At 33.9% G+C, this 19865-nt stretch overlaps 1 protein-coding gene across 12 annotated transcripts in view; it reads left to right on the top strand.

The window, feature by feature from the left end:
- METTL15 (methyltransferase 15, mitochondrial 12S rRNA N4-cytidine) overlaps positions 1–19865 on the top strand; it is a 382575-nt gene that overhangs the window by 83729 nt on the left and 278981 nt on the right. For all 12 annotated transcript variants that reach the window (XR_010946103.1, XM_067749556.1, XM_067749558.1 and 9 more), the window contains one exon: positions 4077–4213. Coding sequence is in view for 11 of the 12 variants with exons in the window: in XM_067749556.1 (XP_067605657.1) it covers positions 4077–4213 (137 nt within the window). In the remaining variant the exon portion in view is untranslated. The remainder of the gene's footprint in view (positions 1–4076; positions 4214–19865) is intronic.

Raw genomic sequence — 19865 nt, 5'->3', positions numbered from 1 at the left:
TTTCTGGAATTTGTTCATCTTCTCCGTCTCTCCTCTACTCAATTTCAAAGAAGTCTCTCATCTCTTTTCCTTAAAGAAACCGCCTACCCAGGGTAACTAGCATTATCTCTTTCTGAACTGTGTTTTTGTTTGTAACTAAAAGATACAAAAGTGGTTGTTGGGCTTCCCTGGTGGCGCAGTGGTTGAGAGTCTGCCTGCCGATGCAGGGGACACGGATTCGTGCCCCGGTCCGGGAAGATCCCACATGCCGCGGAGCGGCTGGGCCCGTGAGCCATGGCCGCTGAGCCTGCGCGTCCGGAGCCTGTGCTCCGCAACGGGAGAGGCCACAACAGTCAGGGGCCCGCGTACCGCAAAAACAAACAAAAAACAAACAAACAAGCAAAAGTGGTTGTCTTCAAATGATAGGAAAGATAGAAAGTTTTTTCTTTCATAAATACAAAAATCCTCAAAGAACGTACATTCTATAGCTCTAGATACCTAGGCATCTTCTTGAAACAGGAGAAGAGGAACAGAGAGAGAGGAAGAGGGAGAAAGAGAGAGAGATAAAGATACAGAAAGATGGCTTTTCAAGAGCCTTAATTCCAGTGGGAATGGGTCATCTATGAAACACTAAACTTTTGTTGTATAATTTTTGTAAAGCCATCTCTGCCATGATTCTTTCTTATACCATCCCTATTTTTTCTTATTTATTGTTTCACTCCCTCCCTCCCTCCCTTCTTTATTTTTTTTTCAGAAAAATCACAGAATTCAGAGTTGGTGAGACCTTGTTTAGAATTCTCTTTCCCTCACTTACTATTAATATGATCTTAAGTCACATTATCTTTCTGAACCTGAGTTTTTTATTTGTAAAAATGGGGATAATGCCACTTTTCCATACTCTGTTACAGAGTATTTGTTAGACCAAGTAGGAAAACATTAATGCTTGGAAAGTCATAAAGCAGTGTGCAGATATAGACTCTGTTGACTTAATGCAGAGTCAGTGGGAGAAAGAACACGGGTTTTAGAACCAGGTACACCTGTATTCAATTCTTACATTTGCCATTTACTAGCTTAGTGTAATTTTAGTTTCTGTGTATGTAAAATTTACTAACACCTACTTCATTGTTTTAAGGAAGAAATAAGATAACCTTTATAAATATCTGAGGTAAACAAGGGTACATTTTATCCCCATTTCTTAGATAAAGCAGTTGAATCTCAGAGAGTTAAAATGATTTGGCCAGGGTTATAAAGGTGATGAGAGAAATTACCAGAAAAAACTCTTGGTATCATATGGGTTAGGCTTTTTAGATAAATTATATCAGGTAATTTCAAAGAAAGAATTCCATATATGTTTGGAGCATAAGATAAACATTTGCATATATACATAGTTGAGATTCATAAAAGGATTATTTTGAAACATTGAGTTATGTTGTTCTTGTGCATTTGTTAAGCAAAAAAATCATCCAGTCACCTTATTTTATTATCAAGTTTTACAAATTAAAAAATGTGGTCTTATGTCAAGTTAGTGATCCAGGAGAGTGGAAAAACTAATTGGCTCCTTTTTCAATTGTAGTGCTGGGTGACTCACAAGGCCTAGATGTCACTTACTATATTTGATGGACAGTGTACATTAGAATTTTTTTGTTTTGTTTTGTTTTGTTTTGCGGTACGCGGGCCTCTCACTGTTGTGGCCTCTCCCGTTGCGGAGCACAGGCTTCGGACGCGCAGGCTCAGCGGCCATGGCTTACGGGCCTAGCCGCTCCGCGGCATGTGGGATCTTCCGACCGGGGCATGAACCCGTGTACCCTGCATCGGCAGGCGGACTCTCAACCACTGCGCCACCAGGGAAGCCCCATTAGAATTTTAAAAATGGAAGTCGATGGCTCCAATCACCTATTAACCCAGGATATATTGTGGGGTTCAGTTCTAGTTTCATAAATCCCATTTGTCTCCCACTTTTTGCTTTGTTTTACACTTGACTGGTAATAATAGATTATTTTTTTCCTGTGGAAACTTCCTTGATTGTCAGTACATCTCCAAGGGCATAATCATGATATATTAAAAAAATAATCATGTAAATTATAATCATCTCACATTTTCCAGAATATTTTTAATCATAAGGATTTTTCTTTTTAAATATTGATTGGGACTTTCCTGGCTTGGGATAAGGTAATCATATGCAAATTATTTTATTTGATATATTCTTAGTTTAAATCCAGGGCTATATAAGACTTGATATTGGGGCATAATAAGAAAGTGGTATATACTTTTGCCTGGAAAAGTTCTTTGTTTAAGTCATGCTAAACCTCTAGCAATTTTAAAACTGAGGCAAGCTATGGTAGAAGATTTTTACCCTCATAGATGCATAAAGTAAGTATACAGACTGGGAGAGGAAATTATTCAATCTTGAGATTAAATATGTACTCCTAACAGCCATTCCAATAATAAGACTTTAAGTGTTGTTTTAAAGTTACTGTTTAAAAAGATGAAAAATATATGTAGCCATACCTTTTGTGCTGACAGTGATAGAAGTGCAAGGTTAAGTTATACTAAAAAATTTATGTTAAGAAGCAGTGCTTGTACGATTTTTTTTAACCACATTTACATCTTATATTTTACATCCCTCCTCTTCTCAATTTTGATCAGAAGATTTCCTCCATATTATTCTTTGAATAGTAGGCTAACTTTTCTGAGTACATGATCAGAGGACAGGACTCAGCATGGTAGCTTATAGTCAAAAAAAAAAAAAAATCAAAGCATAATTGTGCCTTGTCTCTGACCACTCTCCCTGAAATAAGTTGTAACATTCAGGGCAGGGAAATGTTCACATCCATTACAGGAATTTCCTTTGTGCAATGTACACATGAACTTTTAAAAAGTTATATGTTTAAATATTTTTAACAGTCTGACTTATTGTGTATGTTATTTGTCACAATATTCAGTATTATTGGAATAATTGTTTTTATTTTCATCATACCAGTGAGGCTTATTCAGAGAGCACATTAAACTAAGAGCGTAACTTTGAGAGGATGTGCTGAGTGTCTTGACTTCCAAACCAACTACAATCAACTACCTTGTTTACATTTACGTTTCTTATGGTCCAGGTCTAGTTTCTTGCCCAACAGCCAGCTGGCTTTTTTTTTTTTTTTAAGTGGGCCAGCATTGTTTTCTTAAGTGTGGCCAAATAAAATAGCTAAGAAATAGATTCAGATCCAATTAACTTCATTGTGTATCTTCAATGATCCAAGCATTTAAACATATGTACTCCCATACCTTGTATCCTGTTATCCTGGCAAATCTTTTACTACCAAAAGTGTTTTGGTTTAGATGAGAAATTATATGTCACCTTACCAATTAGGCAGGTATTGGGGTATATTCTTCTAGACCTTCTTTTTCTTTTTAAACTCTGGAGAAATCTAAAAACCCTGGAATTTTAAATGACTTTTCCAAAGCTATGTAGCTACTTGGTGGCAAGGCTATAATTTATCCCAGGTGTTTTGACTTAAGCCCTGGGCTTTTTCAGGTCTGATTTGTTAATTAAATATTTGTCCTATGACTACTGTTAGGTATAATCTCTTTCTCTCTCTCTCTCTCGCTCGCTCGCTCTCTCGCTCTCTCTCTCGCTCTCTCGCTCTCTCTGTATTCTTGAATATTTTTATGTTTAATATAAAGCATTTAGAGAACTTGAGATAAAGTGAGCCACACCAATTGTAAGCTGTCTCCAAATGATGAGAAATTGTTGGAAATATCATTTTTAGTCAGGTGCTTGAAAGCAGTAAAAAGCTAGTAGCACAACACTGTGGCTAGTTTGAACTTATGGAGGGAAATGCAAATTTGCCTTGAATTGGCCAGCCTGTGACAAAGATTATCATTTTGCTGTTACTCTGACAAATTCTTTTGGACTGATCACTCATAATTGATCCAGACCTCATGTACAACAAATTGAACTCTAGGCAAAAAAAAAAAAAAAAAAAGTAATTTGTTTTTCTATTTGGTATCAGCTCTGAAAAGCATTATGTGTGTCTAGAAATAAGGTAGCTGGCAAGAATAAACTTTGCTCATGCTAAGTGGTAATTTTCTTTTTCTGTGTTGGCTAGTTTTTTCTAGATATGACATTTGGTTCAGGAGGACACACAAGAGCCATTCTACAGAAGGAGTCAGATATTACTCTGTATGCCTTAGACAGAGACCCAACAGCTTATGCAATAGCTGAACAGCTTTCAGAATTGTACCCGTAAGTAATACACTTGTATAGTTACTTAATTTTGTTGCTATGTTTTATGGAGCTTAGTTTACCATCTTGGAATTTGTTCTCCCTTGTATGATACTATACGTCACTCCACTAAGTATTTCCTCCCTTTTTATCCAGAAAGAATTGATGTAAATGATATTTTTAGAATCACTCAAAATAATGATGTTACTGCATTTATCCTTTGTAAGTAAGTATAAATACAAAAACTTATTTTTGGTTAAAATTTGAAAATGTGTTGAAATCCATCCATGAATAGTATTTTGACAAGTAACCCATACTTTAAAAACATTTTTAAAGTACTTTATGAGTTACAGTTTCTCAGAATTTAGTGGAGTAAATACATATGTAAAAATTCTGTAGAATTCTGTAGAATTCATGAAACAATAATGCAATTGCTTTCTTTGAAATCTTTCTGAAATTCATAAGTAAATGTAGAGCACTCTATCCATTTATCAGAATTAGTGAGCATTTACTAGAGAACTTTTAAAAAATATAAAGTTATTGTCTTCATGAGTTGTGAAAGCATCTTCCTTTAGAGAAAAAATTTTGAATTAATGAGTTATGTCCATGTGCTATGTTGTTTAGAACACACCAGCCTGAAAAAGAAAAATATCTTGGAATTAAGATGGCTATCTCCAAATATGTAAAGGGCTATTTTCTGTAATGGGGAATTGTTCTACTATGTGAAGCTCCAGAGACTGAAATCAACAAAATAGATGAGAATTTTAGAGGTAAAGTTTGACTTGACTATCCAACAAAGAAAAGATCTCTTTGGTGAAGTAGCAAAAGTATGACTATAGAAAAGTTTAATCACAGACTAAAGGTAGAAAGTTGGATTACTAATCTAGAGTAGTCTTTTTCATCCTCTCTCAGGTCCCAGACTCTGCAAATCCATCAATGTGATTAAGTATCCCAATAAAAGTGTAAATAAATATACCTAGATTTTTGTCTGCAAGATCACAGTGTTTATGGAGTCCCTGGAAACCCATTTGACCCCAGGTTCTTTATTTCTAAGAAAATATGAAGATGTGGTTTAGTTCCAGAGTAGTTTTTTCTTTTTTTTTTAATCTTTCTGTCATTTTAAGCAACGTAACTTAGATGCACCTTCTTTAAGAAGGTCTTGTACTAGGGCATTCATATTTGTGAAACTTCTTAGGAGTTCACTTGATTATGACCTGAACATTTATAGAATGAGTATAGGTCTCCATTATATTTCACTATCATAGACAACCTGAATTTTCTTAGATATTATTGTTTCTAAAGGCAGTGATTCCCAAGGTCTCTTATTCTTTCAAACACCCTAGTTTCTTAAATGGAGCTTAAAATTATCAATTTTATCAGGCGTAATTTTTTACCTAACAGGAATCTTGAGGCTCTGTATTCTCTTCAGCTTACATATGTGGAAACTATTAGCTACACATATTAAAGGTATACATGTCTTAATAGAGATGGGATGAATTTCACCCATCACCCAATAATCTCATTTTATTAAATTATACTATCTTGTCTCAAATCTTACTGAGATATATTTAGTTCATCGACAAAATAATTCCTTTGCCTAACCTAATAACTTAATTAAAGAACAATAAGATAAAATAAAGGAGGAAGAGGTAATTAATACAGATAAAAGCTGGAATCAAAGAAACTGAAAAACAAAAAAACAAAAAAAAAGAAAAAAAGGAGAAAGAAATCCCAAGAGATCATTCTTTGCATTCTTTGAAAATAGCAAAATCCTTTTTCACACTGATTGTTAAAGGAAAAAGAGAGCAAAAATATATGCTTAAGTTTGAGAGAGAAGACCAACCAGAGACACAAGGTAAATTATAAGATGATACTACTGTAATTCTGTGGCAACATGTGAAACCTAGATAAATGAATGATGTCCTAGCAAAATATAAATTATTAAAATTGACTCAATAATTATAAAACTTTAATAGGTTATTACCATAAAAGAGATTAGAAAGGTAACTAAAGTACATAGAAGAATGTACAGTGATCAGATTTGCAATTGTTATCTAGCTTTTATAAAGAATAGGAAAGGGACTTTCCTGGTGGTGCAATGCTTAAGAATCCGCCTGCTAATGCAGGGGATGTGGGTTCGATCCCTGGTCTGGGAAGATCCCACATGCCGCGGAGCAACTAAACCCATGTGCCACAACTACTGAGCCTGCGCTGTAGAGCCCGCGAGCCACAACTACTGAGTTGGCATGCCACAACTACTGAAGCCCACGTGCCTAGAGCCTGTGCTCTGCCACCACACTGAAAAGCGTGCACACTGCCATGAAGAGTAGCCCCCACCTGCCGCAACTAGAGAAAGCCTGCGCACAAAGCAAAGAAGCAAAGAAGACCCAACGCAGCCAAAAATAAATAAATAAATTAAAAGAAAATAGGAAAGAGCGTTGCCTTTTATGCTAGCCCTGACCATGGTAAATAAAGAAAGCTCTTAAAATTCATTTTATATTGAATCCAGCATTAATACCTAATTCTGCTAGAGATAGTATAAAAGGAAAAAGAGAAAAAGTCCAACCTCACTGAAGTATATAAATGCAGAATTCAAAATGCAATACTAGCATATCTAATTCACCCTTCATTTAGTTAAAAGGATAATAAAAGAATAATACCTATGGCCTAATAGGGTTTAATTCAAGAATACAAGGATGGCTCCATATCAGATAGTCAATCAATGATAGGTTGATAAGCATCACAATGATCAGCTAGCTGTTCTTATTAAAATCTCTAAGTTAAATGGAAATATAAGTCAACTACTTAAACGTAAAATATCCTATTAACCAAGGACAAATAGCAGTTATTTTCTCAAAAGGTGAAATACTATAACAATCTAGTCAAAAATCAGGTTGTAAATATGGATTAACTTCTATATATATTTTAATCAGTATTTTTGGAAGGTCTGGCAGATGTAATTAAAAAACTAAAGAAAGGTTAAAATAGTCTTTTTTTAAATAATGATTTGACTGAATACTTAAAAACCCAAAAGGACTTGTAAAATTAATAAGATGATACAAAATGGTTAGATAAAAATTTAAAAATCTACTCAAGTAGTAAATACCTAGAAAGGGAAGTGGGAAAAAAGTATTCCATTCTTAAAAGCACCTAAAACTTTATAAAATAGTTATAAATTTAGCAAGAAAGACACATTTCCAAATAAAAATAAACCTATATAATTCTATTGAAGGACGTAAAAGACCTGAACAAAAGAGAAAGCATATGTGTTTGGGGGTAAAACAAATTACTATTATAAAAGAAGGCCAGTTCTCCCCAAATTCATATATGTATTTATTGTAATTCCAGGAAGTATATTAATTGATTTCACCTTAACTGATGTGTGTTTTTTTTAACTTAGGTAATATAATGTTGAGTAGATATGGGGGGAAGAGTGACAAGGTCTTTTGGGAAAAAGAAAAAATTGAGAGGAAACTTGCCTTACCAGATGTCAGATCACACTATAAAGTCACTGTAGTGAAATCAATATTATACTGGCATAAGAATAGGCAAGTAGGTTAGTGGAGCAGAGAATCTAGATATAGATTCTACTACATAAAAGAATTTAATAGAAGATAAAGGTGTTTTAATTCATTGAGAAAATAGTGCATTATTAAATAAATGGTGTTGGTACAATGCATATCAAACTTGAAGAAAATAAAATGGACCCCTATTTTAAATCAGATTCAAAAGTAATTTCCAGATAGAGTAAAAATGTATGAAAAAATTGAAAATAAAAGTCCTATTAGAAAATTGAGGAGATTATATATACAATCTAAAGGTAAGAAACTGTCTTAGTTGAGACTTGAAATCATAAATCTATAAAAATAAATAACAGAAATATCTATTTATATAAAAATTTTAAAAATATATGGCAAAAATCGTATGGTAAAATTTCCAAACAGTTAACTTAGAGAAGATATATTAGTAATATGGAGGATAGGAAAAGGAATGATATTATAGAAGAGGAAAAATACATTTTTTCTAAGTTCTCAACTGGGATCCCTGTAACAAAAGGCAGATTGATAAGAGAAAAGCATATAAATTTATTTAAGTTTTACATGACTCATGAGACTTCATGAGGAAATGAAGACCCAAAGATAACAGTAAAACTGGAGCATTTTTATATTAGATTTGATGAAGAGTGGAAAGTTACAGAAAAATATGATAGGACAAAGGGTATGAGCTAATGATAGTAATGTGGGCAAAATTTAGCAAGTCCCATTTATTTAGATTCCTCTCGTCCCTTCATTTTCAGAGATAAGGAAGCTTTTTTGGGTTTAGGCAGGCATCTCTCACATGAAGAGCTTATGACCTACATGTGCCATTTCTCAAATTCCTTCAGTTTAAAAATATTCACTATGCCAAGTTGCCATATTTTGAGGTAGCTTTTCCTGAACCCCATCAATATTTATCATATAGGAAGAGTTCTCTCAAACTTGATAAGACAACAAATTCCAATTTGAAAAGTGGGTAAAGGATAGAAGGGTCAATAATAGAAGATCAATGTGTGAAAAGACGCTCCACATAAGTAGCAGTGAGGGGGGAAATGAAATTAAAATAATAATGGTATAATACTTTTTACTTATCAAACTGGGAAGACGTAACAGTTTTGAAAGTGAGCACATGGGGGAAATGATACTTATTTTTCATGGATATCTTTTAATGTTAAAAAAATTGTATATGCATTGTTTGTATATACAATCATGGAGAACTTGAGAAAGAAGGAATTAATGGTGGGGGGAAGTATGGAGAAAGGGAAACCAATGGTTAAAAGAAACAAACCTAGGGCTTCCCTGGTGGCGCAGTGCTTGAGAGTCCGCCTGCTGATGTGGGGGACGCGGGTTCGTGCCTCAGTCTGGGGGGGTCCCACGTGCCGCGGAGCTGCCGGGCCCGTGAGCCATGGCCACTGGGCCTGCGCGTCTGGAGCCTGTGCTCCACAGTGGGAAAGGCCGCAGCGGTGAGAGGCCCGTGTACTGCAAAAAAAAAAAAACAAACCTAGAGATTATATGACGCATCTCTGCATATGTATGTAAATTAGAAAAAGACAAGTAATGCTATATATTATTATAAATATGTACATGTATAGTTATAGTATAAAAATATACATGACAAAGATAAACACAAATTTGGGCTACGGATTATTTCTGGGGATAATGGATAAATGGATGGATGGATGGTTTGTTGGAAGGATTGACAAATTAGATAAATTGATTATCTTCTTAAAAATACATATGTAGGGCTTCCCTGGTGGCGCAGTGGTTGAGAGTCCGCCTGCCGATGCAGGGGACATGGGTTCGTTCCCCGGTCCGGGAAGATCCCACATGCCGCGGAGCAGCTGGGCCCGTGAGCCATGGCCGCTGAGCCTGCGCGTCTGGAGCCTGTGCTCCAAAACGGGAGAGGCCACAACAGTGAGAGGCCCGCGTACTGCAAAAAAAAGAAAAAGAAAAATACATATGTAATCTTGTAACTGATATCTAGGATTACATATGTATTCTTAAGAAGATCATCAATAACATTGTTCATTATTTGTCTTTGGTTTTTATTTTAAAACTGTTTTTCATTGCACAGTAAAGTTGAACACGTGATTCAGTAATAAAAAAATACATATGTAATTACAACTTGCAATAAAGTGTGCAAAAAGGAAGCATTTTGTCATTTCAACGTTTACATCTTTTGAGAAAATATAGTAATTTCTTTCATTTATTTATTTATTTTGTTGTTGTCAAAGAGTAGCCTGTGCTTCTCCTGAAAAATCCCATGTTCTTCACTCTGTCAAAACTAAGTCAAAAATAGAAACTAACATTTTCACAGAAAACTAAGCAGTTCATGGGAAAGCTGAATTTTAGGCTAACCCATTTTAGCTCTTTCAGAAAAGATGACATGTCAGGTCACCTGTTGTTTGAAAACTGAAACTTTTCCCTATTGCCTCTGAAGACTGTACAAGAGGAAACACATTAAAATTGGAGCAGTGGGGTGTTGGCTGACTTTTACCACAGTGGAAGATGGATATTGCAAGACAATTTTTTTTAACAATTTTTTGTTTTCTGAATTTAGGGATAATATGTGCTCCATACACTGAGTTTAGAGAATATAGACATGTATAAAGAAAATATGAAAATTATAATTGATTCAATCATTTAACTGTAGGTAAAGCAGATTATAAAAATATAATAAGCTGTTACTATCAATAGTTTATAAAAGTAGATATTCTCATTGGGGTAAACTTATAATACACAGAAAAGTATATAGAAAAAAATGAAACTCACTTACCATTCCACCACCTTAATCAGTAGTAATGATTTTGTGTATTTCATTCCATCTTTTTTTTTTTTAACATCTTTATTGGAGTCTAGTTGCTCTACAATGGTGTGTTAGTTTCTGCTTTATAACAACGTGAATCAGCCATTACATATACATATATCCCCATATCTCCTCCCTCTTTCGTCTCCCTCCCACCCTCCCTATCCCACCCCTCTAGGCGGTCACAAAGCACTGAGCTGATCTCCCTGTGCTATGTGGCTGCTTCCCACTAGCTATCTATTTTACATTTGGTAGCATGTATATGTCCATGCCACTCTCTCACTTTGTCCCAACTTACCCTTCTTCCTCCCTGTGTCCTCAAGTCCATTCTCTACATCTGCATGTTTATTCCTGTCCTGCCCCTAGGTTCTTCAGAACCATTTTTTTTTCTTTTAGATTCCATATATATGTGTTAGCATACGGTATTTGTTTTTCTCTTTCTGACTTACTTCACTCTGTATGACAGTCTCTAGGTCCATCCACCTCACTACAAATAACTCAATTTCATTTCTTTTTATGGCTGAGTAATATTCCATTGTATATATGTGCCACATCTTCTTTATCCATTCATCTGTTCATGGACACTTAGGTTGCTTCCATGTCCTGGCTATTGTAAATAGCGCTGCAATGACCATTGTGGTACATGACTCTTTGAATTATGGTTTTCTCAGGGTATATGCCCAGTAGTGGGATTGCTGGGTCCTATGGTAGTTGTATTTTTAGTTTTTTAAGGAACCGCCATCTGTTCTCTATAGTGGCTGTATCAATTTACATTCCCACCAACGGTGCAAGAGGGTTCCCCATTCCATCTTTTTAATTGCCAATATTTCATTATATTTTATGTACTATTTCTTGTTTGAACTTTTTGGATATTTTTACTTTTTTATACTTCTAAAATGTTGGAATATCTTGGCCAAGTTTAAAAACCATTTTGATCAATTGTATTAAATACATAGCTAATTTAGAAAGAATTGATGTCTTGTTATATTTTTCATTGATGATGATATATTTTTCCATTGATTACAGTATTTATGTTTCTGACTAATATTTTTTCTTAATTAAAATGATAAAGTACAGAAAAGTGCTGAGAAGAAAATTTAAATTATTCATAGACCACCACCACCAAAATTAATAGTTTGATAAACTTCTTCCTAATCTTTTTGGTTATATATATATGTGTATATATATATGTACACATATATATATACATTCATACATATACACATATATAGTTTACAAAATTTGATTCTATTTATACATTATCAGCACATTCTTATTTCATTAAATTACCTTAAAGAATAGTTTTATTGGTTGCAGAATATTTCCTTTATGTAATTATAACTTAATTTATTAGAATTCTAATTCTAATATAGTCTTATCCTTATCCATATTACTGCTGTTTTAAGTCTTTCTGTGCTGTGTTATTTTAGATGTACTTCCTATAAACAAATACCAGATATATTTCCTTTGTGTAAACAAATCTGTTTTTTGTAAAGGGTAATTAAATCAGGATATGCTTACTCTTTCTATGTCATCTTGTTTTATATTTTCTATTTTTGTGTTTTATTGAAATTATCTTTGGCGTTTAAATTTTCTTTTGTCCATTATCCACATATACGTATTTGTTTTTGCCTTTTCTCTAGCAATTTTGATGAAATTAAAAATTTTTTTTTAATTTACTACTGGCTGATGTTAATATTTTTTAAGATTAAAAGTACTTAAATATTTTTTACTGTTAAGTATGCAGAAAGAAATATTTTTTGATTAACCATCCCATGTAAAGTGAGAACTTATTTCCTGAATTTTTATTTCCCTCTCTTTTCCCACTTCTTGGCTTTTAAAATATGATTTTGGCTTTTAGACATTAATATCTACTATTATAATTATTAGTTAACATTTGCATTGTTTGGCAGTAATATCTAAAGTAATCATACTTAAACTGATTTAATTCATTTCAATGTACCCCATAGCCTTTTTATAACACTGTAAGTCCCCTTTCAAGTTCTTTATGTAGGCTCATTTCTCTACCAATTGATTACATCTTAGTTTTTCTATAAATATGCAAAAGGGGAATATCTATGCCTTTGTCTACCCAACACTGTGTTTCTAATGCTTTCTTACATGGGCAACAGTTGATTTAGGATGGCAGTTTGGGAATTGAATAGATATTACTCTTTTTTTTCTGACATGTAGTATTGTGGAGAAGTCTGAGGTCAACCCAGTTTATTTTTTCCTTTCCTAGATAATCTGTTTCTCACTCCTTCCTCCCACTATTAGGCTGGATGCTTACTAGATATATTTCTTTGAATATTTTTGACATTCATAAATTTCACTAAGAAATATTACTAATTAATCTCTTTTTATCAATTTTCCATGTACTCTGTGAGTAATTTTGGCCTATGCATCAGGTCTTTTCTCTACAAAGGAGTTTTTGTGTTAGTTACCCTCTACTCTTTTTTTTCGGTTTTTTTAACCTGTGAGCACTTATGATTTGTTGGTTGGAGTGTTATCTGTCCCACATGTCTTTTATTTCCTTTCTTAGTGTTTTCTGCTACTTTTACTTTGCCTCAGTATTATAGGAGATCTCTTCAGACTTATTCCATGTGTTACAGATTTGGTTTTCTACAGTGTCGATTATGGGGTTTTTTTTGTTCTTTTTTGTTTTGTTTTGTTTTGTTTTGTGGTACGCGGGCCTCTCACTGTTGTGGCCTCTCCCGTTGCGGAGCACAGCCTCCGGACACGCAGGCTCGGTGGCCATGGCTCACGGGCCCAGCTGCTCCGCGGCATGTGGGATCTTCCCGGACCGGGGCATGAACCCGTGTCCTCTGCATCGGCAGGCAGACTCTCAACCACTGCGCCACCAGGGAAGCCCTAGCATATTCTTTTAGTGAGTCATGAAATCATTTTTTGGGGGTCTTGATCAGCATTTTATGGAATGGAATGGAATGGAATAGAATAGGAAATATCATGTTACATAATGGAAGTTAAATTAAGTATCATTTCCAGTGAAATAATATATATGTTTACATATATACACATATATATTGTATTTTTGTATATGGGATTGCAGTTAAACCATATTTCTGACTATGTATCTTGATCAAAAATTTTTGAAAACTACCTATCCTATATGGCTATATCCCACATATTTGTTCACACTGTGTACTAAATGTTCATTGAAGGCGGAAACTTTGTCTAATGTATGTTCATATCCCTAGAACCTAGCTCTGCTTGGAATATATATGGAAGTTAACAAGTGTTTATTTATGGTTCAAACAAAACAGAAACCAGTGGTGTGAATGACAGTTATACTTTCTAGGATCCTGTTGCCTGGAAACCCCAATATGCCTAGAGAATTAGAACCCCCTGAAAACTGCATCTCTTAAACTGTACTTTGCCTGTCTTGCAATGAATGAAACAGAATATGAAATATAGATACTGATTACGAAGAAAGGACACATGGTTGGGGAGTGGAATCGAGTTTCAGAGTAAGAGATGTCTGTACTCAAAATATTTACAGTGTACACCACTGAATTGTACACTTTAAAAGGGTGAACATTATGGTAAATGAACGGCATCTCGATTTTTAAAATTATGATTTCTTTTAGATTCAGATCTTTTACATTTAGATTTATATTAGATAAGTGATTAAAACATTTTAATCAACTCATTAAAAAAACATTTATAGTGTATGAAAATTATTTAACTTTTCTCCTGATTTGGGATTATGATAGTACCTTAGAGAAGGAATGATGAACAGGCTCAAAAATGTATCTTATCCCAGGTTTACCAAATGAACTGCCTTTCTCAGTTTTCTAAGTCAACCCTTACTCTTCTGAATTCCTACCAGGTGTGCTGTATAGTCTCCATTTGTCTTTAGAACCTCTCTCTGCCCTTGTCTACACTGATCCCAGGAAGATGACTTTTATGGATTTATCGACAACATTTATCTCCTGGCTTCTTCTTGGGTTCAGCAAATGGGTGACACTGGCAGGAAATCAGAGGACAGAGAAGATAAGGTCAGAATGTGTTTTAGCAGTGGCCACATTCCTCTTCAAAGTTCATTGTTCATAGGCCTCTCCTACTAGATGCAGCTCTGACTCTTTGGGCTTTCATTTACCACTCTTTGCCCTTGCTCCTTCACCTCTTAGCTTCAGGGTACTTCTCACATCCCTTTTTGCCTCTCCTTAACCTAGTCATATGTTTGTAAATAGTCTCTTTATTAAAGTTTTTTCATTTTCCATACTTGGATGTGCTATTTTTTTTCTTGCCAGAAACTTTGCAGACTCACAAAGAACCTTCTTTGTCTCTAGCTGGATCCTTCCCCTTTGGACTCATCCAGATCTGACTTAAGACAAATATCCATCCACACTGTTGGAGAAGCAGTCTAGATTTTGGAATCAAACAGTCTTGGTTTGGAGTCTTAATTCTGCCTCTTTTAGCTGTAGGATTTTAGATGTGTGACTTAACCTGTCAGAGTTTTTATTCTCATCTGTAAAATGAGTTCCTATTCATACGTATCTCATGCTGTGTTATGAGGACTAAATTATTTAATTAAATTGTTTAGCATAAAATTAATTAATACTAGCTATAGTTGCTTTGTTATAATGATGATTATATAAGATAATATATGATTATGCTAATTATTATCATCATAACTCTAAGTGTCTGAGAAGTTTCATTGGTGTATACCAGGATGATTGGCTTTTATTTCCTGTCTTTATCTGCTTGATTCCTTAACATGCACATATCCGAGTCAGTTTAAGATTTAAGGTGTGGAACACTGCATCCAACTTCCTTCACATTGCAAAGTGTTCTGACATTTGCCTTTTATTACGGGCTCTCTTTCCCATTGTCAGTGTAAATACTGAAGACTACCTCTGTCAGTGTAAATACTGAAAACTACATCCAAGCACTACTCCAATGAACTGTATCATTGTCTTCCTCCCCCTCCCACCCAGACTTACTTTTTATAAGTTTTGATTTCACCATCAACTCTTGGCTTCAGGCCAAAATAACTAATATTTTTTGAATGTCATCAACCAATCAGAAAATTTTGCCTATGTGTCTCCCATTCTTTGGCTTTCTCCTTCTGTATTCATATGTTGCTGGCTTCCCGGAAGCTACTTTTTCCTCATTAAAGAAGGTTGAAGTTTTTCCATATTTAATTTTTAGCACTTCTTGTTCTGAAACCTGAAAATTCTGGAAGGCTGATTCTTGAGTTGTCTTCATTTTCTGTAGATTTAAGGTCTTCTTATTTATTATTTAGCTTATTACTGACATAAGTAGACAGAGTCTACAAATGTTTATTTCAGATAAACTCTTTGGTTTTTGCTTTCTGACTATACAAACTATAGACTTATGTAGACCTGTATAATAATTAACACCTCTACACCCATTCCCAAGTAGTGTTATAGATTTATTTCTTCAGTTAGAATATTTAATTTAAAGTTTATAAAACTGATTCATGGAAGTCAACATGTATATTGAAATGCAAATGGTGTTTCATATTATCATAACTATGAGAAAATGAATTACCTCTTCACAAACTTAAGATAATCCATTTTTATTGCCTACGTCATTTGAACATAACCATATGGTACCAGGATAAGAATAGCAGCTTGTTCAGCACAAGAATGACTATACCTAGAAAGCCTTCATTTTATTTTATCTTGTGTAAGCAATACATATTTAGAGACATATTTTATTACATATGAGAAATTTTTAGTAAAATCCTTTATGCTTGGGCTTCTGGGTTATTAAAAGAATGAAAACAATAGTTGTATTTTCTCTAACTTACTAAACTAATTAAATCAAAATACTTGCTATAATTACACATATAATCCTCCTGTTCTTTACACCCCCACTTTTGCCTGATATTTAAAGTAAAACTGAAACAAACAGCTGCTGGATTGGATTATCTACTTTAGTATTTTATTCTTGTTTCCTAAGAGAATACAATCTAAATTTAATGCACAATTCAACATTCATTTTAGAGCCTGCTGTATATAGGGAAATAGGCTGGGGGTGGGGAATGCTCAGAAGCCCAGGATAAGGGCTCTGTGCCTCTGTACCACAAGAGACAGCTCAATCTAATAGATAGGTAAACCACTAACGAGATCAGGTAGATAAATCTCCTGGAAGGGAGAATATCAAATGTATTCTAAACCCAAATTTAATTTATTTTTAGAATATCTGTTTTTATTTTCACTGTAAGTATTGTTTGTTACTCATTTAGTACATTTCAAGAAACTATTTTGGGGCAGATATTAAACTGCATTCTGAGATATAGCTGGGTAAAAAGAGCAATATAATCTCTTTCTACTTTACCAGAAATTATAGATATTAAACAGGTATTTACAATACAGAGTAGTGAGTGTCAGGACTCTTAGATATTGTAGAAATAAGCTTCTATAACATAGAAGAACTATGTTATTTAAATAAAATACCATTACTATAAATATTTATGAGAAGGAAGGATACCCATTATTTAGGACATATTATGGACATTTCATAGGACAAGTAAAATGTTTGTAATAATAAGATATCACTGATCAAGTTAAGTGAGCTGTTCAAGCAATACTTCTATACAGCAGGCTTTATTCCATGGTAAAATTCTTATAGTTTTTCAATGATGAAACATAGCTTTCCAGATAAAGTTAAACTTTTTGGCTTACCACAGGAGGCCATTAAGGATTTGGCCTCTGTCCTTTCTCTAGATTTATTACCTATGACTCCACCCCAGTCTCCTCATACCCTCCATGAAGTATTAAACTACTTTTACATAATAAACTCATCATGTTTTGTCCTACCACTCTCTATGTCTACATGCTGTTCATCTAACTGGAGCATTATTTACCCCACTAAGTGCCATGTTCTTTAGGAAGTCATCAGTGACTCTCCCAGTTTGATTTATTATCCTTCTTCTCTTCCCCCATCACACCCTGTGCAATCTTTATCCAAGCTCTTAACACACTATTCTGTTGGTTTACTTCCATATACTGTACGCTCCTTCAAGCATGACTGTGTCTTACCTGACTTTGTTTCTTCAAAATTCTGTAGTAGATATGGATTAAGGTCATATGGATGAATGTATAAATGAATGGATGATAATTTTCCATTTTCTGCATCAAATGTGTAGAAGAAGAAATTTGACGCAATTTGCTGAGTTTATCTTGCTTTCCATTTTCACAATGTAAATAGAACCCTTTTAAATCTCCAAACCACTGTTTGAAATAATGTTGTTAGTCTAGATTTAGGTTCCAGAGAGAATTAAGGGGCTAACTGCAGACTCAACTCTTCACTAAATACAGAACTTCTCACAGAAATATTAGGAAATCAACTCTGATTAGATATAGTATACTTTCCAATGAACTCAGAACCCTTATTACCAGCTTTTACTGTACAAAAACCAGTTATCATCTATTTCTACTTGAGGGTCCTGCACACCAAAGGAACCTATATGGGAATATACATATTCCCATTATGAAAAGATCTTTAGATACTATATATTATAAGAAACTTTATTCCATTCTCTACTAATGCTAGTCTGTTTTCCTTTTACTGAAACTGAAAAATTCAGATTTAAAATGTCAAACTCCTATAAATAAAAATAATCATATATTTTAAAGAAACAAAAGCTAATTATATGACATTAAATTATCAAGTAATAATTAAAGATATCAGGATACATAGAATAATTCAGAAAATGCTTTTTGTATTAACGCCCTTACTTATTTTATATCTTGGAGAATTATTTTTCATATCAGCAAGTATATTAAAAGGAACATATTGTGTGCAGTGTGTAGGCTCAGCGTAGGATTTTCTGCACTAAAACTTTGCAGCAATATTGGTTAATTGCTAGGTTTCAGGCACCTTTCTAACCTTCTTTTTAGTGGGTGTGAAAGGGTTTATTTGTAAGAGATATCGCTACTGACAGAATTTTATCTTTTTCTCCTGGAATCTCAACAGCAATTCCCATGTTAGAGGCATCCCCAGAAAGCTCGTCAAAGGATTTCCACCCACACTCTGAATATCTAACAGGACTTGACCCATTTTTCTCCCCTTATTAAAGTAGCAGTATACGCATCATGAGGAAAAATAGAATAAGAGCTAGTCTAAGCTTGGAATTTCAAAGTTATCTACCAATATGGAAGAAATTCAAGTGGAAAACAAAATTAGTCTTTATTTCTTATTATACCCCTAATAACAATCTAAATTTCTCACCTTAAGGAACCACATCTGATATCATGAATATAGTTTTTTTTAAAGTGGCTTAAAATTTATACTTATGTTATCAAATGCAATGAATGTAAATATACAAAATGGAGCACATTATAAGTGAAGAGTACTTCTTTGTACCCGATTTTATGACACAAAGTATTTTTTTATAAACCACTTTATTGAGGTATGAATGACATTTAAAAAGCTGTACATATTTAATGTATACAACTTGATGAATTTGGAGATAAGTATACATCCATGAAACCATCACCACAATCTATGCCATAAACATATTCATTACCTCTAAAAGTTTATTCTCATCCTTTTTATTATTATTATTTGTGTGATAAGAATACTTAACATAAGATCTACCCTCTTAGCAGACTTTAAAATATAGAAAGCAGTATTGTTCACTGTAGAATCTATGCTGTACAGTAGATCTCTAGGATTTATTTACCTTGTATAACTGACACTTTGTACCCTTTGCCTAATACCTCCCTAATTCCCTTTCCCCACAGCACCTGGCAACCACCATTCTATTCTGTGCTTCTGACTATTTTAGATTAGGAGACAAAGTATTTTCCTTACCGGTTAAATAATGTAGATAGTAATAATTAAAACCAGACTAAAACTTTGAATATTAATATTACTAGAATTCTTTAAAGGCAAGCAAAATAATTATAGAGAATAAGAAAAGGTATTTTTAAAATAACTTTGCTCATATAAATAATGACATCTGGATATTAAATTTCTATATCCATCTGAACCATAAGTTTTTCCCCCACCATGGCATCCAGATACTCATATAGATTGTGGATGATTTTGTTTTTTTAACCTAAAGGTAAATGTCTCTTTGGAAGACAAGACTACCTTCAGTTTTTTTCCTCCCATTAACTATCTGACTTTGGGCAATTTACTTTATGTGTCAGTCACCTCATCTTCATGATCATAAGTGAGAAAATAATGTTTAATTATTTAAATAAATCTAATTGTTGTTACTATAGCAATTGCATCTTCTGTTTTTATTAGTTTGGAGTCAGTCACCCAGCTAACATTCAAGTACAAATATGTGATTGGTGTGTTCACTTCTCTGTTGTAGTTATTCCAT

Source organism: Pseudorca crassidens, chromosome 9 (genome assembly GCF_039906515.1).
Source record: "Pseudorca crassidens isolate mPseCra1 chromosome 9, mPseCra1.hap1, whole genome shotgun sequence".
Lineage (NCBI taxonomy): Eukaryota > Metazoa > Chordata > Mammalia > Artiodactyla > Delphinidae > Pseudorca > Pseudorca crassidens.
Note: the sequence above shows the minus strand (reverse complement) of the source record. Positions and strands in the feature narration are given on the sequence as shown.